Below are 17,480 nucleotides of genomic sequence, written 5' to 3' on the forward strand. Positions count from 1 at the left end.
CTTCCCTCCAAGGTTTACTGGGTGTCTGTAGGAGAATGCAGGAGTGCCTGGATCAGCCTTAATTGTGGAGGAGTTGTAGCATGTGTTTAGATAAGCTGAGCTGCCAGGTGAACTCATTTGGTAGAGTAATTTCGCTAGTGTTCCTGCGGTTGGAGTTCAAGCCCTACCTAGGCTCTGTTTTCCACCCATGATTACTCTCTTTTTTCCACCTCATTTTTGTAAATTATTTTCTTATAGGGTATACTAGAATCAGATAATGTTTTAGTTTGTAGCATTTTAACATTATTTTATTTGTTTTCATTTAATCAGCACTAAATTGTTATCCTCTCATTACATAATTGTACTTTATGTTTGTGTTATAATACCCTGTTCATAAAATGGGACATATAACCGTAATAGTTTCACCTGCAGCATACAGCAGGAATGCTGTGTCATCCAGTATGATAATTGATTAATTTTCCATAAACATTTCTCCAATCCACACCAAATTTGGTCAGAATGTGTTTGGGCATATCTTGGACAAGTTCAATAACCTGCCATATCACTGGAGTCATACAAAAGTTATTGCCCTTTAATCATAAAAAAAAGCTAGAATTGGTCTTGTCCCATTATAACTTTTGAAGACTTTGTCGAATCATCACCAAATTTGGTCAGAATGAGTATGGGCAGAATATCTCGGCCAGGTTCAATAACCAGCCCTGTCACCTCAGTCATCCAGAGTTATGACCCTTGAATTGGCAGAAACTACTTACAGAATCTGTTTTCTGAATTACATTTACCATGAAAATTTTTCTATATGTGCAGACAGTGACAGTAAATAACCATATCATCTGGTTAAAAGGAAACCAAGCCTCCTTCTCTAGAACATGAAAGCAAATCAATATCTGAACAGTGAAAATGAAACCAAGAATACTTCAACATTTTATTTATTAATATATTGAGAATAAAAAATTATCAAATATAACAAATTAAAAACCAGAATTTTTATTCAATGCTAAGAAATTTTCTCATCATATTTGTTATATAGCGTGTAGACAGTCTTTCTAGCCTTGTCAAAGACACCTAGGAATATGGCCCCTCCTATAGAGATCCACAACATGCGGGGCAGTAACCCACTGTACAGCCTGGAAAACAGGAACATATCATATATAATACAACTTGAACTAAAACTGTAACAAAAACAGAATGTGGCATGAACAAGAATTCACATAAGATAATGTTAAAGGAAAGATCACCTACTTTATGTTGGGCATTACAAGCCATATTTTAGTCACAAGAAAAAAACTCTTGCTGAATTTTAAGGGCTATTCCATTTTAACATATAACCCCCGGGGAAAGGCACTTTTAAACTATACCACCCCCCACAGAAGCAAATTTACTCTTTTGGGGTCTTCATCAGCGAAAAGACACCCACCCATATACTATTTAAATAATTGCCTTCCCCCAGTGGGTTATATGTTTTACTGGAATAGCCCTAACAGACGGTTAACAAGTAAACTGCCAGCATGCAGAGGGCAGTTTATATGTTGGTACAAGCCCTTTTGTTGGGGAAATAAACAAATCACGGATTATGATTCAAGTCAGAATCCTTAGTCTGGACTGAATTGCTACCATAATAACAGTTTTTGAAGATAAAAGACTACTGAAAGTTAAGAACAAAATTCAGTTTATGCCACACTGTTGAAAAAGCAAGAGGAGGGGGGGGGGGGTGTAAGCTTATTTACAGCCATTTTAGGTTTTTGGAAAACATAGTGTACAGAATGTAGCCCTGGTTAGAGCTTCCCTGGTTCTTTAAGTGTATAGCAATGTCACATTGGAGCCCCATTTAATGTCCCTCCCAGAAGATGATTTGTATTTTTTTGTTAAGTGGTGTGGCGGGGAATCAAACCTGCGACCCCTAGATTGACAGTCAAGTGTGTTATCACGATCTGCCACAGAAAAAGAAACATAGTTCAAGAGAGCCTTTGATAGTGATAATGACATTACATGTTGTCTGTTTCAGAGAACCATTTACCATTCCAGAACTAATCACGACAAGGCTCCAAGCCCAGGTTGAACCCAGGATCCCCTAATCCAGGACTGGTCTTTAGAAAACATTTTAATCCATTCCTAACTTAAGTCATTTTTTATTGTCAAAATAAAAGGGTGAACAGTTTTGTTTCTTTCATGTTTTACGATGAAATATGGGGTTTTAACAGTGAAATAACAACAGTGAAAATATAAATTTGATATTTTCACTGCAAAATAAGGAGTGAAAATATCAACTTTCAGAACTACTTTTAATTTCCTTTGTTGTTTCATGTACTTGCCTTGATCAAAACAGAACACTGGACAGCAGTAAACTATGTCAAAAATGTTTAAAAATTAAAGAAATGTTTTATAAATTTAAATATATATATAATTGGAAATTAACAAATTACCGTTTATTACCGGCTATCCCGTTTTTCAAACATTTTCCTGACCTTTGAAGCTGAATGTTCGAACATTTGCTTTCATACCAAACAAATTACAGACAAAAACAACTGTTCGAACATAAATACAATTTCATATCATCGTTCAAATGTATGTTGAACTGTTTGCCGTTGTAGTACGTAAAATGAGCTGCCAGGAAAATTCACACAACAATTTACAGATTCACTCTTTATCTGGAAAACAAACCTGTTTTAAAGCAAAACATACTGGTCTCTGACAGTAAGATGACTGAATATTAATTTACTATGAAACACATGCAGTCTTAAACTAAGAAGAATGTTTAAAATCCAATGAGCATCCACATTTGTTTTGCTAACACATTTGACCTTCCAAATTTTCATTCTTTAAATAGCGGCGTAGTAATTTGGTTATATATTCATGCTTATCTTAAAATAAAAGTGTTTTCATTATTTTTTGGAACATATGTACACTAATAAAACTTCATTGTTTACTGTTCATAAAGCTTTGCAATAAAAAATGAGCGAATATTAAGCTATAAGAATGAATAGCAGAGAACTATTTCTCAGCAAACCGAAAATAGAAAAGTTGACAGCTATAACTATGCATGAGGGGCACCCCACGGGTAGCGGCGTAAAACCCACCCTTTTCAAAAAAAGGGGGTAATTCAGAAATAAATAAAAATCAAATAAAACTCCGAAAATAAGCATAAAAGAAACAGAAAATTTGTTTATTTCAGTGTAAGATCGTATTTAATTTAACTCGTGTTCATAGAAAAAATACATTTTCACTCGTGGCTTCGCCACTCGTGAAAATATGTTTTTCTATGACACTCATGAAATAAAATACGATCTTACACTGAAATAAACAAATATCCTCTATTTATTATAAAAATATTGTAAAATAAAATATATCAGATATAATGAAATTTGACCAACAAGAAACTTAAATTAGGAAAATTACCTAAGTAAGGAAATGACTAAAGATGTTTTATGCATACCGGCCCATAGTCTAATATGCAAACCAACTTTGGCCATTGCCACCATATCTATGCCTTTACACAATCTGAATGAGGCATTGCTAATTGCTTACCCCTTAATGCCCTTTTCCATGCAGACAAGTCTCAGTGTTGACAGAATTCTGCCTTGAGATAGCTCGCTGCCTTTCTGTGAACAATATACAGTACTAGTAGCATATTACGACATATTTGGTACAAAATTAGTGTTTAAAATTATATTTTATCAAGTTGTATAAAAATGTGCCATACAATTATTTTGGTAAATCAAAAGTCAGCCGTTATTGATTTTAATTAGGGAAATTGAGGCTGGGGAAGTTGACACTTCAGTTCACATCCCAATCAATGCATACTAAAAACTTTGTCCAGATAGCGCAGTGGTTAGCGCACTCGCTTCTCACCAAGGTGACTCGGGTTTGATTCCTTTCCTGGGCGCACTTGAGTTTGGTTAGTGGTCACCAAGCCAGGCAAGTGGGTTTTCTCCGGATCCTCCGGTTTCCCCCACAACACAAGACCACACTCTTGCACAACATTGTGCTAACGAGAGTGACTTAGTATAAGCTATCATAGCTTTCTTCACAATCATTGTAAAATATATAATATCTAAATTTAAACCTTAAACCACCACAAAATATCAGCTGAGAAAATACTCAATGGTGTTAAAAACATGGTTGTAACATGTGTCTATGAGACATATCAAATTTAATCTGCCGTGATACACAGGTTACACTGAAATGGACTTCAGATGAAGAAAAACCAACTGCTTAAAGGCCTAAAAACACAAAATAAATGGTCTCCTCACCTCTGCTAACATGATTCGAGTTTTGGCGACATCCAGGGGTGTTGTTATCCCTGCCCCAAAACAGCCTGAGAAGACAAGGGTACATGTTTATGTTAGTCAGATTCTGCAATCTAAGATAACCCATGAATGTACACTGTACTTATTTCTAATAGGGTACATTGGTTATTGCTGAAGAGACAACATACTGGTTGAGTTAGCACGAGAGTTCTTTTCCATTAAACTAATTTGTTCTTTAAAGTGCCCCGTGTTCAAAAGCACAAATACCCAGGACATATACCCGCAAATTTCTAAGATAAGTTTTTAACATAAGATAACATTTCCTTTTTTAACAGGTGAAAAATATTTAAATAATTTTTCGGAAAACCGTTGAGAGATGATGAGCATCAGAAAATGAGAAAGGTAGTCATGTTACCTGCTGCTGCCCCACATATGGCCGACTGCCACGGCTCTACGGGATGACCTTGATATTTTGACCACCATCCCTGAATAAGAAATGTCAGATATTTCATATCCTAACTTCATACTATGAATAATAGTTTTTACATGCAAGACATGGGAGAAAACTGAGAAAACTTTAAGAACATCAACTCACACACTGACTATTGACTTACTAAATACCATTAATTCTTTTTTATTCCATGCATACAAAATTTATTACATCATACATAAATATTTTTCTCAGTAACACATTCTGACAAATCTTTGAATGTGCATGTAATACAATCAACAGTACTTCACTATTTGACTACAATAGTGCCTTTAGAGTTACACTACACTTGCATACAAAATTCCATATATGAAGCGTTGCATACCTTTAATCCCTCCCAGAGTGGAAACTGAATGAAGGAGAAGGGTATTTCCCTGATCACAGTGCTCGAGTATCCCCTGTACAGTCCCCGGAAACCCTAAAAATATTTAGAAACATTTGTTATACATACCAGGACTGCAAAAGACTCAATGGGTACGACATCCGGGCCTGCGATTACACTATACCTTACACCATGCAAACAAATTGTCCAGTGTGTCAAAACATATATATAGCCAGCAAAATTTGAGCAATAAAAACAAGAATTGATGGTATCTTTTCAAGCAGCACTTGCATCAGGCGAGGTTGAATCTTAGTCCCGACCATTTTTCCTTTTCTTTTTTATATAAAACATACTAACGCTTGAGTTAGGAATATATGAATAAAGCACTACCATAACAGTCCATAATCGGAATCTCTGAAAATAATTACTTCTTGTCTCTTTGCTTTGCAATATGGCAAATGAGAAAGAACTTACAAATTGTCAAACACCTTAGCGATGTAGTGAAGGACCCTTCACTGGGTGGATAGCTAGATTGGGTGCATTACTTTCAAGTTCTCCGCCGACGCTTACCGTGACTTTCAGATGTTCTGTACGCTGTCAAGCTATATTAGGATTCAACAGTTCTGCGAGACAGACAAGTTGCGCCAATTATCCATCCTTGATGTTGTGAAACCATAATAATATGCACTGTCACATTCCAATGTTGCTTAATTTGAAAATGTGCTTTTTTGTAAAAATAAACTTTATTTATTCATTTATTTGTTTTTTCTTTACATTTTATTGCAACATGATTTAGCTCAGCTGTATATTGAAGAAGTCATGGTATTAGTGTGTATATGACATCCTTTAAACATATGAGCGATTTCCACAACACGATACATAATAGGTGCCAAAGTAAACAATCAGAATATGGCGACTTCAGACTTGAAAATAAATTGTAAGAAATTTCATAACAGACTTAAATTGAAACTTGGGTCATTTGAAACATCTGATTACTCCAGGTTTTAATTCGGGCCCCAGTGTCTTGAGCGATCGCAGTTTTACTGTACATGTATAACTCTCATATAGAGATTATAACTGAAAAAGATTACTAATTAAACTAAGTTTGAGTAAATTAAAAATGGTCATTTCAAAAGCATTGTACCAATATATAAATACTAATCAGAACAACAGATTTAGTTAAAGTTACTACACCCACAACCAGAGTAACCGTGACTTTGGCACAAAAAAGATATGCCACTTTTGAGTCACTATTGTAAGTCCTGATGCCAGTCTTGACACATGATGGTAATGCAACCAATTTTTTTTACCTCAGTCTTGAGTGTGTGTTTGAACTCGTTCAGCGAGGAAGACTGTCTGTTGGCCTGGGCTCTCTGTTTCACCACCTCGACAGGTACTCTCAGCAAACATGCGCCCTACAATGCAGTTAAAGAAATATTATCTTAAATATGTGTTACACGTTATAAACTCATGCAGGGGTGATAACTGTGCCTCGACAAGGACATGCAGCTTACCTGCTGCCAGCAGCCTGCAACACAAGTATTCATGCGGGAAATACCACTGTGTGTCTGCCTCGCTTCTCTTGATCAGTACTTGCAGCAAGCAGGTTGGTTTTGAAAGAGTAATATCACTGAATGTCACTAATCAACTGTATGAACCCAAGTGAAATATTTGAATCAACCTTTTTTTTACTAAAATACTCAAGGTAGATAATGCAATACATTTACACGGGACAACAGTACCAGAGGAGAGCAATAATACTATATAGCCCTCAGGTATTCCTATTTCCAAGTACAATAAACAAGGCACAATCTATATATTGCCAATCCATGCATCATTATTTACCACTTCCCCCGCTGAGGCTGCGATCATGTGGACCAGTGGTTCCCACTGCGGGCTCACTTGTGGTTTAGCCAGATACTTCACGCCCTCGTACGTCACAAAAAAAAGGGCAGCTGAAATAAAATGTTCAATATTTTCACAAAATATTATTAAAGAGCTTTTTTTACGGACAATGCCTCATTATTGACAATTTAGTACAAATACAAAATGTTTAAAAAATGCTTGATTCAATATTGTAGGACAACGCGCTCGACTATATGCCACTTTGTCTCAGAAATAAATACAATAATTATTTGTATTAAGTGCAACTGTTTTATCTATTTTTAGAAAAAGTGGCCATGTCCCCAGGTGTCCTAAACACAATCCCATGAAATGTGTCCATAAACTTTTCCTATATATATACCAAGATTGGTCACAGTATGTCAACCTTAACTTAAGTTATTCAGTACAAACCATTTTTCTATTTTTAGTACCTGACCTTGACCTTGACTCCAAGGGCCCAAACAAAATCCCTTGAAAGGTCTCCATAAACTCTTCCTATATTATTGCGCAATGTTGAAAGGATTCCAAAGAAAGTGCATAAAATGTCTGTCATTATGATTTAACATGCCTTCAAGCAAGTGATGTGTATAATAAAAGGGTCATTTCAGTTTTGCGTTTTTTAGAATACTAATCTGCAAATTTCAAAATATCCACTCAATTCACCAGGATCAAGACGTACAATAATAACCCTTTAATATGCACATCAATTTATACAGGGCCCAATTTCTCAAAAAAATCTAAAGCATAACAAGTTTAAATATCTGATTTCATTTCTTAACTTTGAATTAAAAAAATAAAATTTATTGTGATCATTTTAAATATAATTTGCTCTTGTAATCTCAAAATAAAGGGATAATAATATAAAACTAAAAACAAAATGAAAACAGTGTGCTTAGTTTGATCCTGTTCATGGAAAATTGTTCAAAAAATTGGAGCCAGGTGTTTGATGCACATTCTAACAAAATCAATAGCTATGTGTCAGAAACCATACAAACCAATAGGAGCGGAGCCAAGAGCTACAGCACCAACGCCCGAATATATTCCCGAGAACCCTCCAGCCTTCCAGAATCCCTTGGCACTCTGTAACCGGGTCTTCACTGTGTCCAATGGGAACAACGCCAGATCAACAGATGTTCCTGCAGCCCCGCCTGCCTACATAATATAATGTTTATTCCAGACTTTTGTAAAAAATGAATTCAACAATAATTAAAGCCAGAGTTATGGCTTCATTTACATGCACATGTCTCTGGCAACAAGTGAACCAAGTTTCATCGAATATTATGAATATTTTTTAAGCTAATCCACATATAAAGTTTTTGCATGCTGCTGATGCCAACCATGACAAGAACACCAAGGGTATCAAACCAGTACCATGACTTTTTTTCTTCAAAAAACAGCTGAGCTAAATCATGTTGCAATTCAATGTAACTGATTTATATAATGAATAACTGAAGTTCACGAATTTGCCCAATACATAATTTTATATTGAGTTATGTCCAACTGGGCCCATGTGAGTTTGGTTTGTTGTCATCAACCCTGAGAAGTGGGTTTCCTCAGGGTAGTCAAGTTTTCCCCACAAAACAAAACCTCACTCTTGCTTAACATCGTGCCAACACGAGTGATAAATATAATTTTGGAAGAACTATGTTGACAATTTTTGTAAAATAAATAACTAAACGTCCTTCTGGTGCTGGTTACGCCATTTCATACCCATGCAAGAATGAACTGTACAAGGAATATTACATAACCAAACACCATAAAAACTAAGTAATTTTTTCAAGCCCAAATAACATTGATCAATTAATGTGACACACTGCTTTCAAGCAGGGATATATGAAGTTGTGAAGAAACAGCTTCACCATCTGTATCTTCACAACTTCATGTATCCCTGCTTGAAACCAGTGTGTCATGTTATTTTATTTTTTCTAGTAAATGACGGCTTGAACCCTTACAAATTACTGATGTAATTGATAACATATGTGAAATAAATCAAGTGATTCTTCCAGTAACATCTGAAGTATGATCTGTTTAAAACTATACCCACTCACCAGTAATGCTGATACAAAGTATCCACTTTCATGAGTCATCTTGGCACATTTATATCAACATTAAATCCAGATATGGAAGCAGGATTTCAATAACAAAAGCACTGAAAATTAAAACAAAAAACACTTGCTTGATAATCAATGGCAACATACTGAGTATATATATATATTGACTATATAGTAATGTCATAATTCGTCATGTCAGCAAAATACCATTTTTTGCTTTTTAAGTACTGGCTTGGCTTACTCTTAAGCCAAAACAAGTAATGTTAATCAAATACACACAGAGTGTCACATGGCTGTAAACGAATAATAATTAGTTTTTTCCAATATGTCTGTGCATATTTTCAAAGATTTATTATGCACCTTCATGAAACTAAAAACTTATTTAATTTATTCATCTTATTTTTTTGTAATATTTCATCGAAGATGGTTACAACCCCTTAAAATAGCTGTCACAAACTAAGGGTTGTATATTTAGAACGTATCTAATACATAGTTTAAAGCAATATTCATTTAAAAACCTTACATCTATTGATACATAATACTTAATTGTAAATTTGAGTGACAATTTTGTTCCAAACAATTTAAATATTTTGAGTGAGCTTGCAATATTCACTTGTCCCACAAAACTATATGAATTATGTTACCATTTTCAACCAGGCTCAACAAATCGTATGATTATTCTAATGCAACATACAGTTGCCTGTTTATTGACCTATTGCTATGTACTATAATATATTACAACCAAATTGTTTACCTTTACAACTGAAAGTTTGAATTAATAACATTTAAACATTAACCCCCTTAAATTGGGTGAAAATGTGAATTATGTGAATGGGTACTACCAGCACTCTCTAACACAGTATACAAACTCTTGAGATAACCATCGTGTTTTACGTTACTGTGAATTACGTTACAACGTTTTTGTTTAAAGCAAGGGAAATTAATCCCAGAATCAATTAAACCTCCGCCGGGTGAATACGGAGTTTGTCATTGCGCCAAATTTAGCAGGGAATGGGCCTTACATAGGGTCCCTGGGGTGCGGGGGCATTTGGTGGGGATTTTACGGTCAGTTCGTCCCCACAGGCCGGGAATTTTAGCCAGACTTGGCTGCATCTAAAGTCAAAGTCACCCGCTATTCCACTGATCTAGGGGGGGCGTAGTTACAATTGACTGGTGCATTACCAATTTTGTTGTAAATGGTGGCTAGACATGTTGCAGAAATAACACAACAAGTAAATATGTTATTGAAATATGTAAATGTCATGAGACAATTTTTGGCAAAAATTGTATTTATAACTTAACTCGTTTTGGCTGTCTTAAGCAAAAAGGTTGATGTGTCAAAATGCAAAGCACGTGATCCTTGGTTCAATTTCCTAATTTCAGAAGTTTTACTAAGGTTTTACAACTGTTGTGTCAAGTTCCTGAGAAGAAAATGCAAAATCCGAAAATAAATTATATCCGAAATAGGTTCGCTTTGACATAAACACAATGGAGTTGTGTCACTGGTGTCCAAGTAAGAGGTCCAATATGAAGTCAAATATGTAACTAAACAAAAATTAACCCCAAAAAAGAGTTTCATACAGTAAATCACAAAATATTTACCTTAATATCGCGAAATCAATCGACTTTTGACAGTTCATGCTGGCCTCTCCGATTTTGAAGAGCTATCTCAAGGGGGGTAACTACTATACGACAAAGTTCACGTGCAAAATGTCTTAAAATCCTATTTCCTGTAGACAGCACTTTCTAACAACAGAAATACTCCCCTTAATACCTTATTTACGAGACCACAGAACATCAGGTAAATGAAATGTAAATGAAATCATGTTTAATGTATCTGGTGATATTTGTATCACCACACTCACAATGAAGCTGTACCTGGTAACCCTCGTCCCACATCAATTCTCCAAGTCGCTCGCGGATCTACTGGTTGTGGAGATGCACCCGTCGCCAGTCCCCTTCTCCCCCCCCTAAAACTGTCCAAGTTTAGTTTTTAATTCAATTTGGTAGAAAGATTTTATAAAATACGCCCAAAATGCACCATTTCGGATTAGAAATTGTTGATTTTATGTTCTTATGGGAGGACCCCCAAATCACCTTGCCAACATTGAAGAACAAGTGAATTTCAATTGTGAGGGAGGGCCACAAGTCAAAAGAATATACAGTTAAGTTACACCTCCTCTAACGTCTAACGTCAAATCCTGGATCCACCCTTGCAAGTAACCTTTATATGTCTATGTCGAAGAATAAAATACGTCTCCGTGGCCTAGTGGTTAAGCATCCGCACTAGCGGATCCAGGGGGGGGCGCACCCGGCACACGCCCCCCCTAAAATTCCCGGAGCTTACATGTTCTTTGGTATGGAAACAATAAAATATACTATATTTTCCTATTTTTTCTTCGCTCGCTTCGATCGCGTATCTTTATACAACATTGCCTTTTGAGATGTACTCATACACAACACAGAGTGCACGCAATTTAAACGTTCCCGCCTTCCCTTAGTGTAATGTAGATAGCTATGCACTTAGAATATGTTGAATAGTAAAAGTATCTGAACATGGGTTCACAATTATACATGTATCTTCCCTCGTTTTTCCCGCTTAACGAAAATATACAAATTATATAAGCCACTTAATCGTCCTAATAGAAACCTCGTTATGATATTAGAACTATAGGTATGCCCCTGGATCTGCTAGTGCAACCTTTAGAGTGATTAAAAGTTACGCCCCCCCTAACCCAAAATCCTGGATCCGCCCCTGATCCGCCTAAGGAGTGGGAGGTCGTGGGTTCGATCCCTGGCCGCGTCATACCAAAAGACGTTAAAAGTTGGTACAAGTAGCTCCCTTGCGTGGCGCTCGGCATTTAAAGGGTAGTACTTGGAAAAGTGGTGTACTCAGTACTGGTTTAACCCAGGAAAGATGTACCCCTTGTATCGGTGCTTTACACTGGGCACTTAAAAGAGCCAAAGGGTGTCTTCGAAAAAGAGCTAGGGTATCACACCCAGACTTCCTTGTATCCAACCACTGTCTCTTCAGCGTGCTGTCCCTTCAGCAAAAACAAAGGACCCCGTTGGAAATAAGTGCTTGCGCTTTCACAGGTTATCCTTGACCACAAGGTCTAAAGAAATACATACACATGCATACACAAAATGCACCATTTCTGACTAGTTAAGTTAAAATCTTTGTGGCGGAGTTACCCCCAAACTCCCCTTCAAACATTTTAAGCAGTTATTCCTTTAATGTCAATTCTGGGAGCCGCCCCTCTAATAATTCACTTTTACTGACGAGAACTTGTGACGGGAAACTCATGATGTATTCTTTCTAGTATTATCATTATCACGCTTTGCCATGTGTATTCAACACCATGGCTTATAGTAGCAGTAAAATGTGTAGCACTATCAACTTTTTAAATACAAAAGTCTTACCATCCTTATATGACCTGAGTACTTCATTCCTAAACCAAAATAAATTGAATATTGCATTACCAAAATGAAGGGTTTCAGTCTCCCCCTCCCCCTTGAGTACTTAATACTCTTTCATATTCCACCCAAATCTTTGTTGAAAAATTAAAAACATTGAGATTTTTTGTTCGAAATACTGCCAAATTTGAAGAAACTCAGACACTTATAATACCCTTTCAAATCCTGACTTCCAGATACCAAAAGGAGTTCAGGGGAGGTTAAGAGCTTCATACTGGAATTGTGAAATTGTTTGCTTTTTTTGGGGGGGGGGGGGGGCAGCCTGGTGGGATGGAAGGGGATGGGAGGGAAAGGTAAACAAACAAAGGACCTTTTCTTATGTACCCTTGAAGAGGCATTATATGTATTTGACTTCTCTGTGAAAATATGAAGGAACCTTTTTTTATTCTATTTATATTAATGGTCTAGAAGAATGCCCTGTAAAATAGATCACTTAATCATTTTTAATCTCTATATATTTCATTTTCTATTTAATTACATTTCTTTACTTTATATTTACACACAAAAAAAAGCTGAATGTTAACTTTGTAAAACTAATTATTTATTCTTCAAATGATTCATTTCATACAGAAAGGCAATTTGCATAAATATCATGGTTAATAAAATAATGTGCAAATCATCGTTTTGTGCGCTGATAGAAGTAATGAATTTTCATCGAACAATTTCAACACCTTATCAAGTCAGTTTCAGCATGATTTCATTTCAAAACGTTCATCCAATGACCAATGCATTATTGACCATCGTCCCTCAATGCCTCTCAGTGACCAGTCGATAATTGATGTCAAATGTTGAAAACATCATTTAGATCCCTATAGAGTCCGCTTAAGACCTGACTTAGATCTACAAACCATTGGCATTCAGAAAAAAAACAAATTTCCACATGACTTCAAACATTTTTGCTCCATAAACAAAGCGTTCATTGAGCGGACTGTCGGGTAAAAGCCTTAGTAATATGACCAATCCGCGGGGCTGATCCATCACTCAGCATTAATAACGAACTCGAAGTCACTTTCACGACGGGGCGTCCATAATTGAAAAGGACGCTTAAATTAAGAAGCCGTCTTTATAAGGAGGTGTAAAATTCTTTCACTGCTGTGAATCTTTAGTGTGATATGAAAAATGCACATTTGGCTTTACAATTTCAAAACTTGATGAATTATTTCAATTTATAAAGTTTTGATTTACGTAAATGTTATTTATGTATTTTGTCAATGTCCTAGGGAGTCTGTGCATATTTTATTTTTCTTGATTCATCAAATTCTTTCAAAAATATTTTTTCAAGATTCACTGAGCTTGCACAGTGTGCAATTTGTCAACAACAACACTGCAACATGCATTTATATCAGCAGCTGTATAATTTTCAAATCAAACATTGAAGAAATTATTCATCTGTTTAAACACACCTTGAGTTAATTCGTAGGTATAAAACCTAACTTTATAGGTAGTGGTCCAGTCTGTGAATAATGTAAGAATTACATAGAAATATAATATTATGTGATTATAGTCGTAACTCTGTTATTTAGTGCATGCATGCTTGTTTTAAATTTAAGACAAAACTAGCGGATCATGGGGGTGCACCCAGCATGCGCCCCCTGTACAATCTCAGAAGTTTTCTTTTTCTGTCAATATTGGGGAAAAAATAATAAAATAAGCTTAAAATTAATGCACCATTTCATACTAGAAATTGTTAAAATTATCTTGTCAGAGAACCCCAAACACCCCTGCCAACCTCCTGCAACCATTTTTAACTATTTAAATTTTGAGTCTGAGGGAGGGTTAATGTCAAAAGGTTGTGCCCCTACATTACGCCCCCTCTAAAGTGAATTCATGGACCCGCCCCTGACAAGTATTTATTCATCCAGTCAATACATGGAATACTTTATGTTTAATAACCTGAATGCTCTCGAGGTTTTAGTTGTTTTATTTATAAAATCAATTCTGATAATCTGACATCATTCAATGCCATGTAAATCTCAGTCGACACCTGTACGTTTTTATTACTTTAATAATCAATTGCATATATATAATTAGTGCAATAAAAAAACCTCTTAAAGACAAATGTTTAGCACAGAAATCTTCCAATTGACATGCAAAAATATCTGAGAGGCAATTATACCTCAGAGATACAAAGGTTGAAGAATGTTTTGCAATTATTTCCAGAATTTATGATGGATTTTAGTCCAAATTCTTCACAGAACAATAAAGAAGCAAATAAAGGGAAGTACTAAAACATAAAGGGAGATAATAAAGAGGGTTAATTAAGCTGTAAGGTAGAAAACAATTTGTCATGCAATGATTTTATGGCTCCAAGAGCTCTGATATTAAGATGGCTTGTGAGATAGGCCTGAGACACTCAGTGTACACATCCTTAGCAATTTTCAGAGGATTTGATGGATAATATAATAGACATTGAATCAAAATTAAGTTCATGATTGCATACAGTCATTCTTATAATATTTAAATGTTTATAATGAGGCTGGTACGAGATAAGAGTTGTTTTATTGTACTGGAATTGTTACATATAATCATACCAAAAGTAAATAAAAAGCTGAAGAAAAGAATTGAAAATTCAAAGACTTTAACTGTGGCTATATAACCAGAAAAATCTTAAGATATTCATATGAAACTAAGTATATGTGCATACCATATGCATAATACAAGTTACAAGATGCATGGTTGTAACTTTACATTGAGTAAGTTGGCAAGCCCATACATCTGGCTTTAATAATCGTAGAGTTATGTACCTTGATTTCCTTCAAAAAATGATGTTATTGTTGGCCTCCCCTTGCATTGCACTTGTCATTTGTGAGCAATCAATATTGGAGCAATATTCAAAAGTCTTTACCTTTTTCGATAACTAAACATTTAATAGTAAATCATTGAATTGAAATGAACTTTAATCTGCAGACATCTAAAAAAACTGAACATCTGAGAAATTCCGAAGATCAAAATCAAAATTTGAACATAGTCATACACGCTGTGAGGGAACAGGCTTTCTACCTCAATTATCCTAAACGTTTCTGTGTGTCATTTTATGATTTACTGTTTTGAAAACCTATACCTTTTAAAGATAAAGAAACCTGTAATTATCTTTGATCACAGATTGACCCTCTGACTTCGGTTTGTCAAGAAGAAATGGAATTATCATGCCATGACTTTAACGCAAGTGATTGTGTGCATTCGAAATCAATTTGCACATTTTGTACACATATTGTCTTACAAAGAACTAACCTCAAGGCGGGGGAAAACATAATACAAATATTCGCCCCCATTGGTGCTAGAATGAATAAATTGCGTCGCGGGAGTCGATTAAGAAGACAGTAATTAACACAAAGCTTGTCAGTGAAATAATAGAGTGTAAAAGATTTGATTGTTTATAAATATTATTCTGTTATTGATTACATTACTCTGGTGTTAGGGTTTGGGATTTTTTTCAGTCTTTTAACAAGCTCAAAAATGTTGAGTCATTGTCCGAGAAATCAGACGTGATACTTGGTACAAGTCAGCCTGCCTTGACAGGCAAATAAACAGTTTCTTTGGCAGCTTGTTTGTTAAACTGATGATATATATCATCAATTATAAACATTTAACCCATGGAGAATTCTTCAGGAAGAACAAGAGAAGTGAATAACCGATCATTATTCTAAATATTTCTTGTAAATAAATAATATCAGTGTCGCAAGTTTCATTACAAATTTTAGTAGTTAAAAAATGGTACCAGTAATTTTTAATATTAAGGTAACTTTTAAGCAAATCTGTGTAGGTATCATCAATACAAAAATAAACATCTTGTTTAAACAATGAACAAAAAAAAAAAAGAGTTTTAAAGGAGCATTCAATTAAAAGTACAACTAGTCTTCATAATGCGCCAGTCAATTGTTACCGCGGCGCCCCCAGGTCCCCAGGGGTATGCCGGGGATAGCCAGGGTGATAAGCCGCACCACAGTGTCGGGTGAATGCAGTGGTATTGTCTTCGCGCAAAATATAGCGGGAAATGGGCCTTACCTAGGGTCCCTTGGGTGCAGGGGCATTTGGCAGGGATTTTACCATCAGTTTGTACCCGCAGGGCGGGGATTTTACCCGGGGTTGGCTGGACTGAAAGTCCCTGCTATTCCCCAGACCTGGGGGGCCATGGTTACAATTGACTGGTGCATAATGAAACACTTTAACAAAAATATAAGCTATGATTTGTATCGCAGCATTATCAAAGAATTCATGTTTGACCTTTTCCAGAGAGTGCAGTATGGCTAGTCAGTTGTGGTCAATTGTGTAAAAATCAAGTGGACAGCGGTCACTACACCACAGGTAGCTGCAACGTTTATGTAAAATTTGCACTTTCAATCTTATTAATATACTGGCTAAATAGCTAACTTACCTAAAAACAGATTTAATTGTACATTTATGGTGCTAAAATTTCAGGCTTTGAGATTAAAAATGTGTAACTTGGGAGGGGCCTAATAACACTTCTGTGCAACTTTATTTAAACTTTGCCGCTTTGATGTGAGATAATACGTGGTCACTTGCTGTGATGAACCCTTCATGGTTTTTATTGTACTTTAATTGATTCTAACATACCTATTCTTTACTTCGTTGTAAATGAAACATTGTCCCAAAATCCTGTGTTGAAACTAATAGAAGGTGTAACATATACTATTCTTACATGTTCTAAATTTTATTATTCATTTTGGATCTCCAAGGATCTCAGGGCAGCCTAACTAGAATGTATTCAACGCTTGCAAACAAGTTTTCTGACTGCAACAGTGGCAATCAAAATCATGACTGAGCACCACCATGTAAACAGTATCAAAACGAGACGGTTTATGAATTCAGATAATCATTCCCATAATCCTATTAACTCAAAAAGTGTCTGTGACATTGCCGACAAAGGTTTTAAAACTAAAACAGTGTTAATCCAAATTGTACAATTTGACTTTCGCTACTATTTTAATTGGATTATAATATGTATTGGTCTTTGAAGAAAGGAACTTGACTTAATGCATGCATTCCCCAAA

General features: G+C 35.6%; 1 protein-coding gene across 1 annotated transcript; it reads right to left on the reverse strand.

Moving 5' to 3' along the window:
• Positions 1-914: 914 nt before the first annotated feature.
• LOC128211550 (S-adenosylmethionine mitochondrial carrier protein-like) lies at positions 915-10,692 on the reverse strand. Its single transcript, XM_052916463.1, has 10 exons — positions 10,594-10,692; positions 8,989-9,089; positions 7,936-8,092; positions 6,902-7,011; positions 6,367-6,471; positions 5,060-5,152; positions 4,660-4,729; positions 4,248-4,312; positions 3,523-3,596; positions 915-1,124 (listed from the first exon to the last, which is right to left on the reverse strand). The coding sequence occupies exons 2-10, from the start codon at positions 9,025-9,027 to the stop codon at positions 995-997; spliced, it is 843 nt and encodes a 280-aa protein (XP_052772423.1). The 5' UTR covers positions 9,028-9,089; positions 10,594-10,692; the 3' UTR covers positions 915-994.
• Positions 10,693-17,480: the final 6,788 nt, after the last annotated feature.

This window comes from Mya arenaria, chromosome 12, assembly GCF_026914265.1.
Source record: "Mya arenaria isolate MELC-2E11 chromosome 12, ASM2691426v1".
Classification (NCBI taxonomy): Eukaryota; Metazoa; Mollusca; class Bivalvia; order Myida; family Myidae; genus Mya; species Mya arenaria.